At 36.6% G+C, this 20,070-nt stretch overlaps 1 protein-coding gene across 2 annotated transcripts in view; it reads left to right on the top strand.

Annotated features, from left to right (window-relative positions):
- The window catches only part of srek1 (splicing regulatory glutamic acid and lysine rich protein 1), a 38,238-nt gene that overhangs the window by 1,048 nt on the left and 17,120 nt on the right, over positions 1-20,070 (top strand). Inside the window, exons 2-5 of one of the 2 annotated variants that reach the window (XM_008102893.3) lie at positions 4,572-4,705; positions 14,549-14,661; positions 15,507-15,671; positions 16,702-16,880. In XM_008102893.3, the coding sequence (XP_008101100.1) occupies positions 4,572-4,705; positions 14,549-14,661; positions 15,507-15,671; positions 16,702-16,880 (591 nt within the window). The remainder of the gene's footprint in view (positions 1-4,571; positions 4,706-14,548; positions 14,662-15,506; positions 15,672-16,701; positions 16,881-20,070) is intronic. The other variant, XM_016990888.2, reaches the window with a different exon arrangement.

Genomic DNA, 20,070 nt, shown 5'->3' with positions numbered 1-20,070 from the left:
GAACAAGCCATGATATTAAAGATATAGATCCACCCAGAGGAAAAGTGTTTTTACCATACATCAAGGCAACCACTCTCCGCATAGGGAAGCTGATGAAGAAACACAACCTACAAACTATATGCTGACTCACTAAAAAAAACCCAACAAGTGCTACGTTCAGCACAGGACAAGGGGGTCCTCTCACTTCTGCAGGAGTACCGTATACCGTGCAGCTGTGGACAAGTCTACATAGGGACCACCAAACGCAGCATTGCCCAAACACGAAGCAAACATGAAAGGCACTGCAGACTAAGTCAACCAGAAAAGTTAGCCATAACAGAGCACTTGATGAACCAACCTGGACACAGCATATTATTTGAGAACACAGAAATGCTGGACCATTTTAAGAACCACCAAATCAGACTACACAGAGAAGCCATTGAAATCCACAGGCATGTGGGCAATTTCAACAGAAAGGAGAAAACCATGAAAATGAACAAAATATGACTGTCAGTATTAAAAAAATCTAAAATCAGTGAATAAAGAACAGCATTCTGAAAACAATTAGGGCTAGCTAACACCTCCCAACAAAGGATTCCCCCTGGCAGGAAACAGCTATGCTTTGAAGCTGCAAGGTTTTTCAGTGCTAATCAAGATGATTAATTCACACATTCACACTTGCCTCCAACAGACAAGAATTCTTTCTCCCACCCTGGACCTTCCACGGATATATAAACCTCCCTTGCTCAGTTTCCAATATACCTAACAACCTTTGAGGATGCCTGCCATAGATGCGGGCGAAACGTCAGGACAGAATGCTTCTGGAATATGGCCATACAGCCCGGAAAACTCACAGCAACCCAGTGATTCCGGCCATGAAAACTTTTGACAAGACAGCAAAATATTCCTAATGAAATGTCTAGAAGTCCTCAAAGAGGTAGATATTATAGACAGCCGCAAAGATCAGAGTCTGAAGATAGGGCATTTGGTGACATTATATCATAGCCATTATATTTACATGATGTATTCATTCCAGAGGAAAAATAGTGAATTAGATTGGGGTAGGAATAATGTGGCCCTTCAGATGATGACAGCTTCTGGTGTTCCTTGTGCTGATTTGACTTGTTGTCCAGCACCATTTGGAAGAGATGCATGATTCCCTTCTATAAACTAAATTGAATTTACGCCAATTGAATCAATATAAGACATCAGTACTCTCAGGGTCCTTCCACACAAGCCCTATATATCACAGGATCTGATCCCAGGTTTTCTGCTTTAATCTGGATTACATGAGTCCCCACTGCCAGACAATCTGGGGTAAACAGAAAACCTGGAATCAGATGCTGGTATATAGAGCCTGTCTGGAAGGGTCCTCAGTCTCATCAGTTCAGTGCATCTAACAGATTAGCTCATGAATACACAGTAGCATGATCCTGGATAATACAAAGTTGAATTTTGAAGGGATTGGTTCATGTAATATGGCAATAGTATGATACTTGTTAGCCAGAAAGCATTTTTCCCAGTCTTCTATTGTCCCTCTTTTTGTTGAATGTTTGCAAGTGTAGTCATCTTTGTCTTTCCATTTACCTCTTTGCATAAAAGTACAGTAGTCTCAAAGTCATTTAATGGCTGCCCATGGCTGTGGGCCTCATAGATGCTCCCATATTTAGATTTTTTAACATTCCCCAAATGAATGTGAAGTTGAAACCTGTTCTTTGGGTTTAGTAGAATACCTTTTCAATGAGAAAGGAAACCTGAAATTAATGGCATACACTGCCTTGATGTTTTCAATGAGTTTTCTACGATGAACAGGAAATGTTATATTGATGATTAAAGTCAGTGCAGACTACACCAATATGTGTGCAATGGGATTATTTTATCTTACAGTGAAATCAGTTTGCACTTAGCAATATTGTGGCCTAAATTCTATTGGCAGTTCCAAAACATAGGCCATTTCAATCAATTGAACTTTCATAAGTACTATATTCCAAACTGTTCAAGTTTCAATGAGCTGTTCTAATTAAGACTACAGTAGGATTCTGGCTTGGATTTCTCCTCTTATTCTATTTCTGTTCAACTGGAATGAAGATACTCTGCCTAGAAATTGGGAAATTAAAATTATATTGGTTGTTTTCACACTTTAAAATACAGTGTGTATAGTTTAGTTGATTGACCCATACCGAGTAAGGGGACTAAACGCAACACTGTTCATATAATCAATAGCTTTTAAAAGTAAATTCCAAGTTCAGATAGTCCTGTATTTTTCCATGGAAACGTTACACACACACACATACACACATTTGTCAGTAGTTTTCTTGGCTGTTGTCATGCGGTCTATTACATTAGATGGGCTAAATATAGTTTCTATTTCATTTATTTATTCCAGAGAAACGAGCATCATTAAACCCTAGTGCTTAGAGGAACAAATACACACATGAAAGCACTGTTAAGCTTCTTTCTATTTTGCAGAATTTCTTCCTTCTTAAATACAAGTAGCTAAAAAAAATCACGTAACTTCTTTAAAAAAAAAAAAAGCTTTGTTGGCTATCACTCCAGGACAATTCAAAGTGACAGTGATGATTTATAAAGCTGTGTATGGCTTGGGTCCAGATTGTCTGAAAGCCCATATTTCTCTGTAAGAACATGCCTAAATCTTGTGATCTTTAGGGAGGGCTTTCCCTCATATGCCTACTTGGTGAAGGCACAGAAAAAAGTCTTCTTGTTGATCCTAGTTATAGCCTTGGGTCCTAATGGAGGCCCAGCCACACACTTCTCTATCTTACTTTCTTCCTACAGGCAAAGGCCTTTTTATTTAAATGACCTTCCAGGTTTTAACTTGTTTGGGTTGCATGATTAATAGGTGTATTGTCTTTTCTACTAAATGTTGAACATTTTTGAAATTGTGTTAACTTACGGTAATTTGTAATTGTTTTAAATAGTTTTAATTTGATTGGTTGTTCAAGTTTTTTATACTTAAACAACCAATTGAAACACATTTCTGTGCTTTATTTATTTAGATATTTTATTTCCCTTTTCTGTAAGCTAAAAAATAAGTATTAAATACCCAGTGCCAACAGATGGGCGGACAACTGTCCTTTAGTGAAATGTTGAGTCAGTTGAACCGAATCACATTTTCTCAGTTTGAAGTGGAAATGATAAGAGGTGCAAACATCAAATGTGAAAGGACTACAGTGATACCTCAGCAAAAGAAACGAAATATGACATAAATTATATCCCTTGGTGGGGTGTTTTCCATGCCAGGATAAACTGTTGATAGAAGATGAGTCCCATACTGGGACACAGGAAAAACCTAAATAAATAAATCAGGAATGTGACCTCTAAAAAGTGCTGCTTCAGCTATAGTTATTTTTTGTTCATTATAAGTGAAGTATATCCTTTTTATTACAGACATCCCACTAAGATAATTTCAAAGTAAAACTTTAAATGTGTTTAAACTAAATAGGTAATACAATGATTATTTAGAGCTCTAGGACCATTTCACAACAGACAGTTACAGTGCTGTTGTTTCACTTAAACAGCAATGGCTGTATTCTATGAAATAGTGGAATTTGTAGTTTGATGAGACATAGAGTTCTCTGGTTGAGAATTCTAAATATCCTTCCCTAAACTTTAAATCCCAGAATCCCATAGTATAGAACCATAACAGATGAAATTGAACCATTGTGCATGTGAAAGGGCTCCTGGAAAAATTTCCCAGAAAAACCATGTTCCTAGTAGAACATTTTGTGCAGGGTTCTGGCACAGGGTGCAGATAACTTACTTTTTTATCTAGCATTGTGTCTCTTATTATATTAGGACAGGGACAAGCAAAGAGTGGTCCATGGACCAGAGGCACCCAGTTAGTGGCTCCGCAGGTAACTTTCAACAGATCAGAAACACATGGCAAACAGGAAGTAAAGAAGGAACTGGCCCTTTGCAGGCTCTTTCAACATCACTTACAACCCAGACCTGGTTCTTCTTTCCTTCTTGTGTGTTGTGTGTTTCAGTCTCCTTGTATCTCTCTTCCTTTGCCTGGATTATACAGACATTTTTGGCACATAGGAGAGGAAGATGAGTCAGATCAACAGGGTAAGTGAAGTGGCATGTGGAGATGGCTCCTTCTCTTCCTATGTGTCTTTTATCTCCTGAGCAAAGGAAGGGAAATACAGAGCTAAACAAACATGTGACCCACCTTCCAAACAACCTGTTTGCTCATCTCCTGAGAATGGGGCTACTATATGAATGTTCATATAGAAATCCCAACTTCAGGAGGTGGAATGGAGTTTCAAACTCAGTAATCAAAACCATGAATCTGAAATCTGCTAAAGTGGGAAGCTGATTGTATATGTCTTGTACCAGATTCCAATTGGTGAATCACATGGTTCTAGGAAAAACCATGTATGCCTGAAATCTTGGCCAAGAAAAGTAGTCCAGCTGATCCATTAACTGTAGAATATGAACTAAGGTTATACTGAAGAACATTTATTCACTTTGCATGTTTTTACAGTTTGTAGCATTTATTTTTGCCTTGAGTAGGGCTAAAAAGGCAGGAAAAACTACAGTATCTAATTTCTTTTTTCTTTTTCTTTCAGCAATGCGCCACTCGCTTTTTCCTCCAAAGTATGTTATATTAAGTTTCGAGAATCATCAAGTGTTGGTGTGGCCCAGCATCTAACAAACACGGTTTTTATTGACAGAGCTCTGATAGTTGTGCCCTGTGCAGAAGGTTGGTATTTCAGAAATGTTTTTGTTTTATTAGTCTCTGTTCTGTCAGTTTGTTGCCTTTCCCCCCCTACAGTAACTGGGATGGAATCAATATCATGTGTGTCTTTGCTTTTCTTGAAATGAAATTTTATTTGAGGTATATGGAAGTGATTACAAATTTTAAAAGGGAATAAATTTGTTTTGATTGTTTTTTCTGTTATCTAATATGTTTGGGTATTTTCTCTTTGCAAAATATGGTTCTATTGTATTTATCGTCTTTCCCTAAAACTATATACGAGCAACTTCATCCTAAAATGAGCTTGCCACCTGCCTGATACAGTGGAATAATACAGAGTTAGTCAATATGGATGGAACTGAAGCTACATCAGGAGTGTTGTGTGACATCTCTTTGAAACAATGAGAGTGAAAATACTCCTTTTTTATCATTATTGAAAGCTAAATTTCTCCTGTGCTAGTAATGCCTGTAATACAGGTATATTTCAGTTAAATACGTAGGTGCCTTCCTGGGCATTCTTTAAAACAATGGGTACCAGAAGAAATAACATGGAAATAATAGGAAGACGTTCCTGCATTACAAAAGAACAGCAATTCAACATGTTGCGTATTTTTAAAATATAAAACAAAAAAGTATATGTCTGTAATGCAAGACTTGCATTAGTAAACAAAAACATTTTGAAGTCTCCAGAGACCTCTTGAAAGCTCCTTTGAAGATGCATTTGGGGATGGTTTTTCCTTTCACCAGCTTCCACTTAGATTTTCATTTTGGTGACTAAAATTATATATATAAATGCTTCTCTAACATTCTGGGGGTGATGGGGAGTGTATGGTGAGGCAAGCTTATCTCCTTTCCTCTGTTTTGTTGTTCATGCATGCTCAGTAACGGATTCTGGAGGCAACTTGTTTATTGTGCCTGTTATTGACAGGCGCTCACCTCTACAGTTGGCTCAGCTAGAGCAGAAACCCATTCTTTCAAAGTTCAAGCTTTTGCATGGTTTACTGCAGACATGCTGCTACAATCTTGCTTTAAAATCTGTGTTTCTCCAGGCTTTGTTCATTATCCTTCCAAAGCCAACTGTGCTAAAACGACTTCCGGCTATGAGAAAAAGGGCAAGGGGCTTAAAGGGACATAAAGACTACTGGAGACTTTGTTAACTGAGGTATTCCTATAAATGAATTGGGATTGAATATGTTTTTTCTAGGCACAGTATTATATAGCACATCTGTTAATAAGTTTGTACAAGACATATTATCCAATCCCAATCATTTATTGATAGCACAATCTTTAGGTTAGAAGGTTAGCAAATGGATTGTTCTCTGGCTTTAATAGAGCATGCAAATATTTGTGTGAAATGATGTTATTTTCAAAGTCGTACTGCAGAATATGTTCTACCAGTATGCATGATGACATCATTGTATATTCAGCTAACCAGAGAATGCTGCCATAGTTTTAACTGTATTAGCTGTATATACAAAACTGAATTCCAGTTTTGTAGCTCAAGAAAAAAAAATGACTGCTTTGTAGAGTGCTGCAGGTAGAGATTTGCCCCTGATTAACCTGTTTGAAAGACATGAAGATTCTCAAGAACATTAATCACATCCCGAAGTGCAGTTAATCCTTAATTGTTCAGGCAAAAATGAAAAAGTAGAATTAGACCAGGGGTGGAAATCACAGTGAAATTGTACTACCTAGCATTTCTAGGTATGTGATTCTCACTCTATATTTGCAGCAGACTAGGCCTACAGGTGCACGTAACAAATCAGAATTAGTATTCAAATAGAAAGTCATACAAAGGGCAGGAAATTCTCTGGGTAGAAGTAATTGTAGAAGTAACTAAGACAGGATATTTACAAGTTTAGGCCTTTAATCCAGTTGTTAGCCCAACAAGCCATTAAATTGGAAGAAACTTAGTAAGTCAGCACTTCCGCAAATTCCATTAACTTGAGAAGTCCATCTTCTGCCCTGGGGCCCTTTGCCAAAAGAGAGGGAAAGAGAGGGGGGATGGGACTGGATCTAGCTGAAAGTTCACAGAAACACCCAGTCCTGTGTAGGTTTTCTTCAATTTCTGTTAAAAGGAGGACCTCTTCGGAAGTGGTGAGGCAAAATGATGGAAAATAAGAACTGTGACCCCTGATGAACTTTTTGCTCATAGTGAAATTGTGCACTTTTGAAATTGTGAACTTTTTGCAGAAAGTTAGACTTTGAAAATCATTTACACCTAGAACTCACAAATTTGCTGCATATTGAAGGGAAATTTCATTGAAAGGACAGTGCTCTTGTTTTGCTCCTCAGCCAGTTGTACCCTTCTGTACATCACATATAAATGTGAATTACTGCTCCTGAGGTGTCTAGGAGAGGACATCTACACTTTCTTCTACTAGAAAAGATACTGTCTGAGAAGTCATAAACATGGCCATGGAGAGCCCTTTGCCCACCATTGTTTTTAGAGCATATGATTGAAGTGTGACAAATGCATGTTATTTAATTTAATTGCAAAATTCCAGAACATAACATATATACTCATATCAACCTCATTTATAAGTTGAAGCCAGCTTTGGGGGCCAGAATTATGGGATATGACCCATCAGGATCATTGCTGAACATCACCGCCGTTTCCTCTACCAGATATTCAGAAAGGACTGAAGCAGTGCCATGGCAGAGAGAGTAAATGCGGTTGGTGCTGCTTTTAGGTCAGTGGATCTAAATCTGGGTTCCCCAGATGCTTTTGGCCTACAACTCCTAGAAATCCAAGCCAGTTTACCAGCTGTTAGGATTCGTGGGAGTTGAAGGTCAAAACATCTGGGGACCCCAGTTTGAGAACTACTGTTTTAGGTACTCCTGGGAGGGACAAGTTCTTGCCTTTCGCCATTCTATTCCGAGTACTTTTTTGGATAAAACTTAAACTCACATTGACCTGTAGATAAGTCAACCCAGATTTTTGGGTTGAATTTTGACTAATATGTCTAGATTTATACATAAGTTTAAAGGATATATTTATATAATATAAATTTTAGACATATTAGAGTATCCTTTTTCTAATGCAGAAGAGGTGAAAATATTTACTGGCATGTTGTTACTGAACTGATTTCATTTTCTACATCAAATGATTACATAGGAATTCATGCTGCATGTGTTCAAAATTAACAATACTGTACCTGCAATTTATTTCATTCATAATTACTTTACATAGCCATGTCCTAGTTAAGTGCTAACAGAAATATTTTAATGTGACAAATGTAGTATTCGTTTGTAAACATTTTTCCAAACACACAAGAAATCCCAGGTATACCTCAGTTAACAAAATAGATGTGTTCCTCAGTCATGCTTTTTAAAACAGAAACTTGGGGTACCAGAAACAAAAATAGCATGGGAAGAGTAGGGATAGATTCCTGTACGGCAAAAGAGAAGAGCAGGCCAATATGTTTTAGCAAACTTGTCATGTGCATGGGCAATGAAACAACCATGTTAGGTAAGCCTTACAAATGCAATGAAAATATTTTGAATCTTCTTGAAATCACTTGAAGGCATCTTCCAAAATGCATTTAAAGATTACTTTTGCTTTCATCAGCCTCTACTTTTTAAATTATTTCTGTTTGGGTAGTTTGATATTCAAGTCTGTGCTTTTTGAACATACTGGTGGTATCTGGAAAGGCAGGTTGATTTTTCATTTTCTTTCTGTTTTCTGTTCATACATTCTCAATAAGGAATTCTGGAGGCTGATGCTTTTTATCTCCCCTGTTGTAGGCAGGGTCACAAAATCCATTTTCTACCTCAGTTGTATTTATTACTGCAGATACACTGTTGCAGCCTAACACCGGGAATCTGTCCAGCCGCCTTTTATTGTCTTCTTAATGCTAACACTGCTTAAAACATCTTCCAACTAGAGAGAGGGCCAGGATAAAAAGGGAGCTGGGCAAGCATTTTTACTTTGGAAAAAGAAGTTCCTTTGTCAGAGGCTATGCCTACATACTGCTATATCATATTATCATATTCTTTTATCAGAAAATATTTGATGCCTTTTATCACCTTAGTGACCAGGTGTTAATTTGTGGAGCTTCATTGACATGCTTGCCAATATTCCAAAAAGTTTTCTCCATTTTTTTCCTTTTAAAAAATCAAGTTGGATTTACAGCTAGCCTCACTGTGGAGATGTACTATTTACTAAAAATAAACAAGAAAAACTGAAAAATTATGTAGGAGGTTTTATTGTTCAATAGTTGAGTTTCTTACTTCCTAACCTTATCTAAACAATCTTATCTTAACAATTTAATACAGCTCTTGCTTAAGTATAGCTGCTTCTGTGAACTCTGTACTAAAGAACATGAACCAAATGAAGCGAATTAAAATAATACACAAAATTTAATACATTTGTAGAACCTGGAGTACAGGTGGTGGAACAGGCACATATCGCTATCTCTCTGTTCTTAGATTTTATGTTTTGAGCAACAGTCCTTTTTCAAAGCAGGTGTGCATGCATTTCAAGAGACTAGATGTTTTATGAATGTACCTGTTACAGATACATTAAAATAAATAAATTGCTGTGTGTTACATTGCTTCCTGAAATTGCTATTAATTTATTTGTTCATTCTCCTGGTTTTAATTTTCACTAACGTTTATTGGTGATTCTGGAGTTGTCTAGTGCTTTTGGAATGGCTTGTTTAGTTCAAGTAAAGATAACAGAAGCTTTTAAAAAAAATCAAATTCTCTTCGTTCCATAGCAGTGTGTTAGCAAACCAGGATCAACACCTGGAGCCAAGAAAGTATTAGAAAACTACCTAATTCATTTGATAATTATCGCACATTTTATTTAAAGGGTTATGATTTGGGCCTAAGAAAGTTTGTTTAATTGCATTTTGCCCATCAAGAAGACTGCAGTACTGCTGCTGATTTTTCTCAGTGTGGTATCACCTGGTACCCCTCTTATTGAGTCTTCCATATCTTCTTATAGAGTTCCCTCTATCTCCCAAAAACTTGTGAAGAAATGGTTTTGTTTTTCATGTGGTTTTCTGTTTGTCTTTCTGTACTGTTTCTGATATGAAAGTATAAGAAGTCTCCTTCCAGTTGGATTATTGTTAGCAAGAGAAACCAAAGGGAATGACAAAAGGGTCCTCCCCACTTCCCTCTCTGGACTTTCTCCCAGATTTGTCACCAGGCTGCCATGGGGAGTTAAGGTGGTGTTCCCCTATCATCTTCTCTGTGTTTAAAATGGCAAGCTAGTAGGACAAGTTGACAGAAGAGAAGCGTATATATGTACATTAAAGTGATACATAGGCTGTTCTAATTTTAAAATAAATGTTTAATATATAAGTTTCTCCTGACCCCTGAAATTATTTTGATACATGGTACTGATCATGAATCTTGTCTTTGATTAAAGTTTACAATTCTAAAGATGTGTATACATTAAACAGTGTAATATTTGTAAATGAAAAAACACAAATAGAAAAAAGATTGTGAAATTTCTTTAACAGTAATCTAACTAACATGTTAGAAAATGTGGAAGTAATGTATACTCCAAAGCAGAATAGTGTGGCCTCTATCTCCCATTGCCACCTTTGTTCGGTTTCTACTGGCCAGTCCAGGTGATTGGATTTAATGCTTCTATTGCTGAAGCACTTACTGTGCAAAAACAAGCACAGAGACAGTGAAAGAAAGGAATGAAGTGCTTCACCAGCCTGTCTTATCTATTAAGAATAATACTCTGCATTGCACAGAAAGGGATTCACTGAGTATTAAAATTGGTGTTCAGTATATAACACATGCACACTGCAGACTATAGCCATTACTAACCAATATTACGACTTCTGATACTTTGAAGCATCATTGCATTGTTAAATTGTATGTGTACCTTGAATTTATCTCCACAATTTTGTTCTGATTTGAGAAAGGAGAAGAAAAATGTATCAGAGATGCCACTTTTAACTCTCATTCTAAACTTTTATGTCCACATGTTCTAGTAGATGGATTTTGACTATTAATTTGGTTTTATATGTTTTCTCTGTGTGATATTTGTGCATTATTAGATGACTAGACTGGCCAAGGCAGACCTGTTACACTTGCCTGAATTAGGCATTGTTTGCCATGCCACTAAACCTGCCGCCAAGTGACAACTTCATGGGGGAAATGAGAACGGAGTCTGGCCTGCAGAAGATGGACGCCCTGTCTCTGTTTTTATTATTTTATTTTGCTTTCTTTTTTTTCTCTTCTTTTTAAATTTTTGTCCCTTTTTTGCTTTTAATTCTTTTATTTCTACCTGTGAACTGGTTCTTCAGTTCTGTAAAATGGTGTTCTGTTATAAAAGTTCATGACTCATTTTAAACTTGATCCTGTGAAACTGTTTTGTTAGTAGAATTCTCTTAGCTAAATATCTTTTTAGTAAGAGCCAGGTATTACATTCAGCTTTTATATAACTTTGAACTAAATCCAGTTGTTAATCCCAAATAGAGTAGGTGTCAGTGATCATATCTATTGAATCGATAAAACTTACATAGGTGTTGACCTTACAAGTACCTTTAAATCAGCGAATCTACTCTAATTGTGATTAAGAATTGGATGTAGCCTTTTGCAGTTAGATACTACATGCAATCCTAAGGGTTCACAATTGAAAGCAAAAGCTCAGTGAAATTAATTATCTCAATAAACCTTGCTAGAATTGGATTGTTAGACAAGTAGCAGAACTCATTTGTTTCCATGTGCAATTGTTACATATAGTTGGCTTTTATTTTTTGAAATATACATGGGAGAGCTTATTCTTCCTAAAATTCTCCAAGAATGTTACTGGAGCTTCTCTAACTCTTCATATGAAGTAAGGTTATGCGGTTTAGCAAGTCAGTTGCCACTACTTAAAGAGACAGTATCCCCCTTCACACACAAATTTCCATTATGTGTGCCACTACCATAAACATAAATTTTCACACTGTGGGATTTCTCCATGGAAAAGGTATTCCCATTTGGTTGGGATAATGAACAAAAAGGACCAGTGTTGCTTCAAGATTAGTAGATGATTTATATTTGTTATTTAGATTAATTTCTGGAACATTTTTTTTAAAAATGGAGAACACTCAAAATAATTGTGAAATGACCTATAAAGTATTGACCAGTGTTTGTTTTGTTTTGTATACTGTCTTCTCTTTACTGTAGCATTCTATGGGAAGACGACAAGCACCACAATTTTTCCCTTCCATCTTGACATATGGTTCTCTTATATACAGCAGAGGCACATCATAGAAGTGTTTTCGTCAAGTTTGAATATTCTCTGCGAAAACTTGCCAAGAAAAATCCAACAATCTTTTGTTACTTTTCTCTGCAGCAGAGATGACAGATCACAAATTATATTGTCATCCTTTTTTCATCACATCTCTCTCTCTCTCTCTCTCCTTCTCTCCCTCTTTTGAATAAGTAATTTCTGTGCACTATGAAACTAATGGTAAATTCATGTAAGCAGGTAGTGGATTGTATTGCTAGCAAGAATCCTTTCTGAAGACTGATTTTTATGATGGCCTAGAAAATTATACTAAAACCACATAAATTTTTGGAGGTATAAAGCTGGCCTCAAGTGAGGGGTAAGACTCCAGCAAAAAATTAAATTGACATAAATCATTTACATAAATTGATCAGTGATTATAGTTATCAATCAGTTTAAAATGACATGGTCTTGCTCTGAACAAATGCTGTTTGTGTGTGAGAGTGCACGCTTGTACATGTATACACTTCATATCATGCTTATAAGGATGTCATTTTAGCCATTGTCAGTGCTGGGTGTTCTTAACATAGGAAAGAGTATCTTGGGGGATTGTAACTACTGAAATACATTTTTATTTTGTTTTATTGTGAAATTGTATCCCAGGTTTTTTTTATTAATCTAAGAAAAATCTAGATGACTATAATCAGGACCAAAATAAATAGGTCTAATTTTTAGTTTTGCTTTTAAAGGCAGCATGTATTGAGTAAACATTTTGTTTATCCAAACATTGAAGGCCTGTTTGTCTGATTTTTTGTGTGTAGTTTTAAAGCTGGGTTTTCAAAAATTAAAACTTTTTTGTTTTAAAAGTGATACATGGTAAACATTTGATCAGGAAACAAGTATGTTCTTTTATATGTTTCTGCTTAGTTGTAGGGTTGTATTCAGATGGCACTCCTCCAGTGACTGAGTTCTTGATCCAATGGAAGCTTCCATCAGCAGAAAAGGGAGAAAGGCTTATCTGTGTGAATCTTCTCCTTGCTGTTCCAACTTCCAAAATTCCCCCCAGTCATCTGGAGCAAAGTTTGTAGGTGGGAGAGAGAATTGCCAAAAAGGATCTTCCATATTCTGCAGGCAGAAGCACTTGTTGGATCAAAACCCAGGAACCAATACTTCAGGCATACCTTAAAGGAATGCAGTCCCATATATGCTTGTAGCTAGTCTTATCAAACTCGGTACCCTCCTGAGTAAACATGAATAGCATTGTGCTTGAAATAATCAAAACTACAGTTCATTCGCCATTGAAATCTGGCAAGATTTCCACTGATTTTTAGTAGTTCAATGTATTCATTTGATTAGAAAATAGAGCATTTATGTGCTTTAGTTGTACTAAAATCATGAAAGACTGGCTAGTTGGTATATACTGGTCCATAGTTGGTGTCCTTTCATTTTTTATTTGTAACAATACAGAAGTTAATGTTAATGAATGTGAATGGGTTTTCTTGTGTAAGGTTTAAGCAAGCATTTTAAGCTGGAGCATCTTGCTTTCTTTCGCAATGAAATAAAGCAGTGAGATTCTTTGTGAGGACTAAATTGCCCAATAACACTTGCAGTTATTTTAAGAATGGTTACTTCAGGAATACGTCACTATTAGACGGAGTTCCTTGTTATTTTTGTTTGTTATTCAGCTGACTGTTTCAGATTTGTGTATCTGTTAGAATATTTTGCTCCTGGGCTTTCTTATGTGAGGTGTAAAGTTACCCTAATTGCCTTTAGGGAAAACTTTCTTGTAATAAAGTTCAGTGTGCTTGGATAGTGTTAAAACATTTTTGGGCTAACATCTCAAAGATAAAATGACACTGTAGCATATTGTATTGTGTTAAGCTTTGAACCTGGATGATGTTTTGAGAGAGACTGGCAAAACGTGCTTTTAAGCTTGCTAATAAATAGACTGGAATTGCCTTAGCTTTGTCTGCTTGGCGGAAAAGTGTTATTTATTCACTAACTCACTCCTGAAGTTAAAGAGTGAGTTACTTCAGCTGAGGTACATAAGCTCTAGATCAGTTTGGTTCTAGGTTCCTTGCCTTGTTGCACCAGACTGACGATTGGCAGTCATATGGCAACATTTTTTTAGCATGTTTAACAGAAGACAAGGGCAGATTTTGGTTAGCACACACCTATTTCCTCCTTTTTTTCCTTTTTGACTGATTTGGTTATTTGCCATTTCTGGGGATTAAACTTTAAAAAATGTTCTTCTTTTCTGTATCTGATGTTCTGTGTGCTATTAGTGATGCAGCCAACACGAACGGTTGTCATGTGTAACACAGCTTTCGATCACCGTGAAAACAACGTCCTGCGAAAGCGTCCATGCTTGATATCGTTTGGTTCATGAACATTAAGTTTCCAGTACAGGTGACCCATAGCTCAAAGTGTTAAATAATTGTCTACATTGTTCAGTTTTTAAAAGTAAAAATCTGGTAATGAGCTTTCTAGTTTTGCTCACTTGTTGTTCCTAGTGGAGCAGGGGAAAAGGAGAAACTTGAATTATTTTATTTTTTGTAATTGTTTTTTTTTCTTTACTATTTTTAAGTTGAAGGGTAATGGTAAATGGAAAAAATAACACTTGGGAAGTGGTTTTACTCTTGCTAACAAAGATATTTGCTCTTCAGGTAAAATTCCAGATGAAGCCAAAGCCCTTTCCCTCTTGGCTCCTGCTCCTACAATAACAAGTCTGATTCCTGGTGGTGGACTGCTTCCTATACCAACGCCTCCTGTGAGTTCGGTAAGTACCACTGAATTTGATAATGAAACAAGTTGTAACTTGTTACTACTTATCTGGGAGTGTATTTTGTTCAGTTATATCTTCACTACATTTTCCATTACAGCGACTACTTTAACATATCCTAATTTGAAATTATCTGAAATCCATGGGCAATAATAATAATAATAAACAACTTTATACCCGCCCCATCTCTCCGAAGGGACTCGGAACGGCTTACAACCTGGATAACATGCAATAAATTGATTAGACAAACCACAATGTCCTAAAATACTGTATATTTTCTGTTCTAAGACATCATCCATTCTAAGACGCACACTAATTTCAGTACCACCACCAGAGAAAAATCCTTATTTATTTATATATATAAAACACCCACGATTCCTAAGATGCTCTCCCCCACTTTAGAGATGTTTATATAGGAAAAAGTGTGTCTTAGAATTAAAGAAATACAGTAGTGTGGAGGATGTACACAAGTCTTTGTCCATTTAGATATTAAATAAAACGAGACCAGTGATTGTTTGACAGCACAAAAGAGGAGTATGTTCAAGCAGGTTGACTCTTCTAGTGATTCTAGTGATTCCAGGAGCTGCTAAATTTTATTGAGTTGAACGGATTGATCTGGTTAAGTTCTAATGCTTTGTTTTTGAAGTATTTTGCATGTTGGTGTTAGTATAATCAAGTCCACTGCTTTTTTCTTCTGAAAAGTAGTGCCTTGCTGGCCTGATGGGCCACTTAAGATGGTTTCTGGTGACCTCATAAACATAGTTGATTTCTCTCCTTTGGAGCCCAGGATTGGAAGACAAAAATCCTTGCCTGTTGCTGTAAAAATAATCCTCTATTTTCAGATTGGAATTCCTCTTAGTTCACTGGGAGCTATACCCGCAGCAGCCTTGGATCATAATATTACAGCCATTGGAGATATACCCCAGCCACCCATTATGGGCAATGTGGACCCTTCCAAGATTGATGAAATTAGAAGGACTGTGTATGTTGGAAATTTGAATTCCCAGGTAAATGTCTTTGCAACATTGGACTGCACAAATGGAGAGTGTGGCTTCATATGCTGTAGTTCGACAGCTCTAATCTGAAAGAACATTTGCTTCACTGAGCTTCCCTGATTTTTGTGTGCAAAGGGTGTACACTGCAGGAACTGAAAAAAAATAGTTTTCTTCCCCGCTTGTAAAGTATTGTGCTGTATACAGCACCAGTGCAACAATACCAGTCCCTACCAGTTGGATTACAGCAGGGACAGGCAAGGTTTTCAACATGTAGAATGCAATTGTTGGTAATCTTAACTCTTAGCATGTTCAGAGAAATGTTTACCTGCTCATAACAATAGCACTTCCTGTCTTTGCATGAAATGTTTACAAATGGCTATATCCATGTATATTTCAATTTTTCTTAAGAATTGTATATCTGTGTTAAGAAAAGTGGGAATAGCAACAGATGGGAAAGAGAAGATAAGTCTCTCCCTCCATAGCTTCAGTTCTCTTCCACACTAATAGTAGGAGACTATATTGGGGCATGCCAAAACACCTTCTTAAAACTAGATACAGGGAAAACAAGAATAAACCCATTAGTTCAGTTTGAATTTTCTTTCCCAAACTGCAATGAGCTTATGACCGCAAACCCAGAGATCTTTTATAGATCACTGTATGGATGTAATTTACCCAGTCTTGACTGCTGGAGGAGAAAAGCATTATCTCTCTTGAAATCCTATCCTTTCCTATCACTCATAATGCTTAAAGTAGTGCACTTCATTGTTGTAAAATTGTTGAGTTACTACAGGTGTAACTGCCTTGCTCTTAGTGTTTGTGACTCTCAAGATGAGGAGCCATATTTTGTTTTCACACCCATAATTGGCGCCAAAAGATAACACTACTGTGAGCATACACTTGGGAGATTGAGAGACAGTGTAGAATGTTTACAATTCAATGTAGCCAATGAGTAGAGGTAGGGGACAGTTACAAGAATATAAATGTGTGTGTTCTCTTGAGATAATTTGTTTATTATTTTCTCTCTCTTTCTTTCTCTTTTAAGACTACTACAGCTGATCAGTTACTGGAGTTTTTTAAGCCAGTTGGGGAAGTCAAGTTTGTGCGAATGGCGGGTGATGAAACTCAGCCAACGCGTTTTGCTTTTGTGGAATTTGCTGACCAAAATTCAGTACCTAGAGCCCTCGCCTTTAATGGAGTTGTATTTGGAGACAGGCCGCTAAAGTAAGAACTTACTCAAATACTGTGAAATAGAAATCTGTTGAGAAATAATTGAATGTAATTTTAACCCTGTTTTTCTGGAATTTTGCCATGTACAATTTGTTCCAGTATTTTGAAACTGTTATTCAATATATAGATGTCATTTTCTGCTTTTAAAAATAATGCTACCTCCATAATGCTACTTGTATGCATTTTTTTTCTTATTAGCTTGAACCTGATGCATGGCCTCCATTGTTGTTTTTGTTATTGTTCAGTCCCTTCAAGATTTCTGACATTGCTCTTGCTTTCCTCTGTGGCTGAGTGAGCATGACTTGTCCAAGACCACACAGCGAGTTTTCATGGTCCAGCAGGAATTCAAACCCTAGTCTCCCGGAGTATAAATATAAATAAATATTTATATTTATTTATTTTAGAACATACACATACACAACATTTACAATTCCCACCACTACCACGAGGATTGTTTTCTTTTACATATTAATCCTTTTTGAGACTAGCCTTATAGATTTATATAACATTTGTATCTTATTTCTTATGGCCTGATCTCTAGACTTATTCATAATATTATTCTTGACCCGATTCCATCTTTCTTCTACTTCTCGCATTCTATTTTCATTACCTTTTGAATCATTTAATTTTATATTCATAATTTTGAATTCCATTTGATCCACCATATACTGATACTATTTATAGTCCACTTTGATTAGTCTTTCTATCCCAGTACTATCACCACTTGTGTACACTCAGTTATTGCTTCCTTTATTTCCCTTAATTTCCCATTCCCTTTCTTTGTCCTAAGACTGCCATTTCTTTTGTTATCACCCAGTCGATTCCTTTTATTTGATTGGAAACATTTAGTATAGTCTGCTAGAAGTATTGTACCTGTCTGCATTCCCACATCATTTGCATAAACTGCCCTTTCTCTTGACATCCATGCCAGCACTGACTGCTCCCCTTTTTATAATAGTACACTAATTGACAGTGTGTATGATACCACTTATGCAATATTTTCCTCCTAATTTCTCTTAATTTTGTATTCCTTATTGACCCTGTTGCCCCTACCACTCAGAATTCTGAGTCCAATGCTCAGATCATTATACAATGCTGGCTCTTTCTCTGTCTTTGTTTAAACTGTAAAATGGATAAAAGCAGGCATGATGCAATGCTAAATATTTATGAAAGGTTTTCCTTACTGGAGTTGTAATCTTGATTATTTCACAAAACCATGATCAGCAATGTTAATCTAGCTCAGGGGTCCCCAAACTAAGGCCTGAGGGCCACATGCGGCCCATCGAAGCCATTTATCCGTCCCCCATGGCAGGGGCTCCCTCCTCCTCCACCGAGGAAGGCTCATGCGGCGCCAGGGAGGAGGGAAAGGCGCACACCTTTCCCGCCTCCTCCCTCACCTGGTCCGTGCCTTCCAAAGCTTTGCTTGTTTAAAATTGTATTTTAATTATTATTTAATTAATAATTAATTATTAAGGGATGCTTTGCCAATGCTTTTGCTGCACAAAGGCAAAAGGGGGTTGGACTAAATGGCCAAAGGGGTCTTTTTATTATTATTATAAATCCTATTACTATTATTATGATTATTGACACAAAGACACAGTATAACACAGCAAACGAGATATATATATTATGGGTTTCATATCAGAAATCAAGTTGAACACTTCCCCAGCATTTAGGACTGTGTGATGTATGATGATGATGATGATAATGATTAATAACATTGAGGCTGGGTGGCCATCTGTCAGGGGTGCTTTGCTTGTGCTTTTGGTGCACAAAGGTAAAAGCGGATTGGACTAAATGGCCTAAGGGGTCTCTTCCAACCCTCTTTACTATATTATTATTATTATTATTATTATTATTATTATTATTATTATTATTATTATTATTATTAACATTGAGGCTGCATTTTTTCCCATTAGTTTTTTTTATTTCATAATAAGATATGTGCAGTGTGCATAGGAATTTGTTTATAGTTTTTTTTTCAACTATAGTCCAGCCCTCCAACGGTCTGAGGGACCGTGAACTGGCCCCCTGTTTAAAAAGTTTGGGGACTCCTGATCTAGCTAGTACTGTGGTAGAAATATTAAATATTAATGCTGACCAATGTTACTCAGTAATTATCCTATCAAATGGTTTTGGATAAGATAAGAATGTACTTATAATGGCCTGTTCAGCATGTGTAAACTTTCAGGTTCATGCCTGATATTTCCAGCGAAATAGATGAGGTAGAAATGAGAGGGAAGATATTTAAATGAGGTACAGTAGAGTCTCACTTATCCAACATTCTCTTATCCAACGTTCTGGATTATCCAACACATTTTTGTAGTCAATGTTTTCAATACATCGTGACATTTTGGTGCTAAATTCGTAAACACAGTAATTACGACGTAGCATTACTGCATGTTGAACTACTTTTTCTGTCAAATTTGTTGTAAAACATGTTTTAGGTGCTTAATTTGTAAAATCATAACCTAATTTGATGTTTAATAGGCTTCTCCTTAATGTCTCCTTGTTATCCAACATATTCGCTTATCCAACGTTCTGCCGGCCCGTTTATGTTGGATAAGTGAGACTCTACTGTACCTGAAAAACTAGTCACCGTTTGTGTAGACATTATTTGTTAACAATGATAACAATTATTCCTTTGTAGTATACTTACAATATTCTGTGTACCATGCTAAGTATAAGTCAGTGTCTGCCAGGTACAAAAATAAAAAATGGGGTGGGATAAAAAAGCAAGTGATTAAATACCATTGCCAGAATGAAGAAAGGCAGTAAACAGCACCCTCACGTTCCATTGTTTTCATTATCCTCTGTAAAGTAGAATTAAACTCCACTGTTCACAAAGTCACTAAAATGCAGCAAATAATATACATTGGTTGATGCAGAGGCATGTGCCACAACTTCTGAAGTGGCGTTTTGATCCTTAATGTTGTAGCTCCAGGGCCCGCGTACCATATTTGGCCAGTTTTGTGATTTCTTGACCACCACCTCTACTGTCTTTCAAACCATGCCGAATCACACATTTTAAACTGAGAATGGACATGAAATAATCATGACCTCTTGTTATGTGTTCCAGTGGATGGACTACTGTGGGTAAATGCCTCATATCTTTCTTTGTAAACATTAATTCCCTTTTAAGTTAAAACATTTTGCAGATGGTGTTCTCTAATTCAGGCAATTA

This window comes from Anolis carolinensis, chromosome 2 (genome assembly GCF_035594765.1).
Source record: "Anolis carolinensis isolate JA03-04 chromosome 2, rAnoCar3.1.pri, whole genome shotgun sequence".
Lineage (NCBI taxonomy): Eukaryota > Metazoa > Chordata > Lepidosauria > Squamata > Dactyloidae > Anolis > Anolis carolinensis.
Note: the sequence above shows the minus strand (reverse complement) of the source record. Positions and strands in the feature narration are given on the sequence as shown.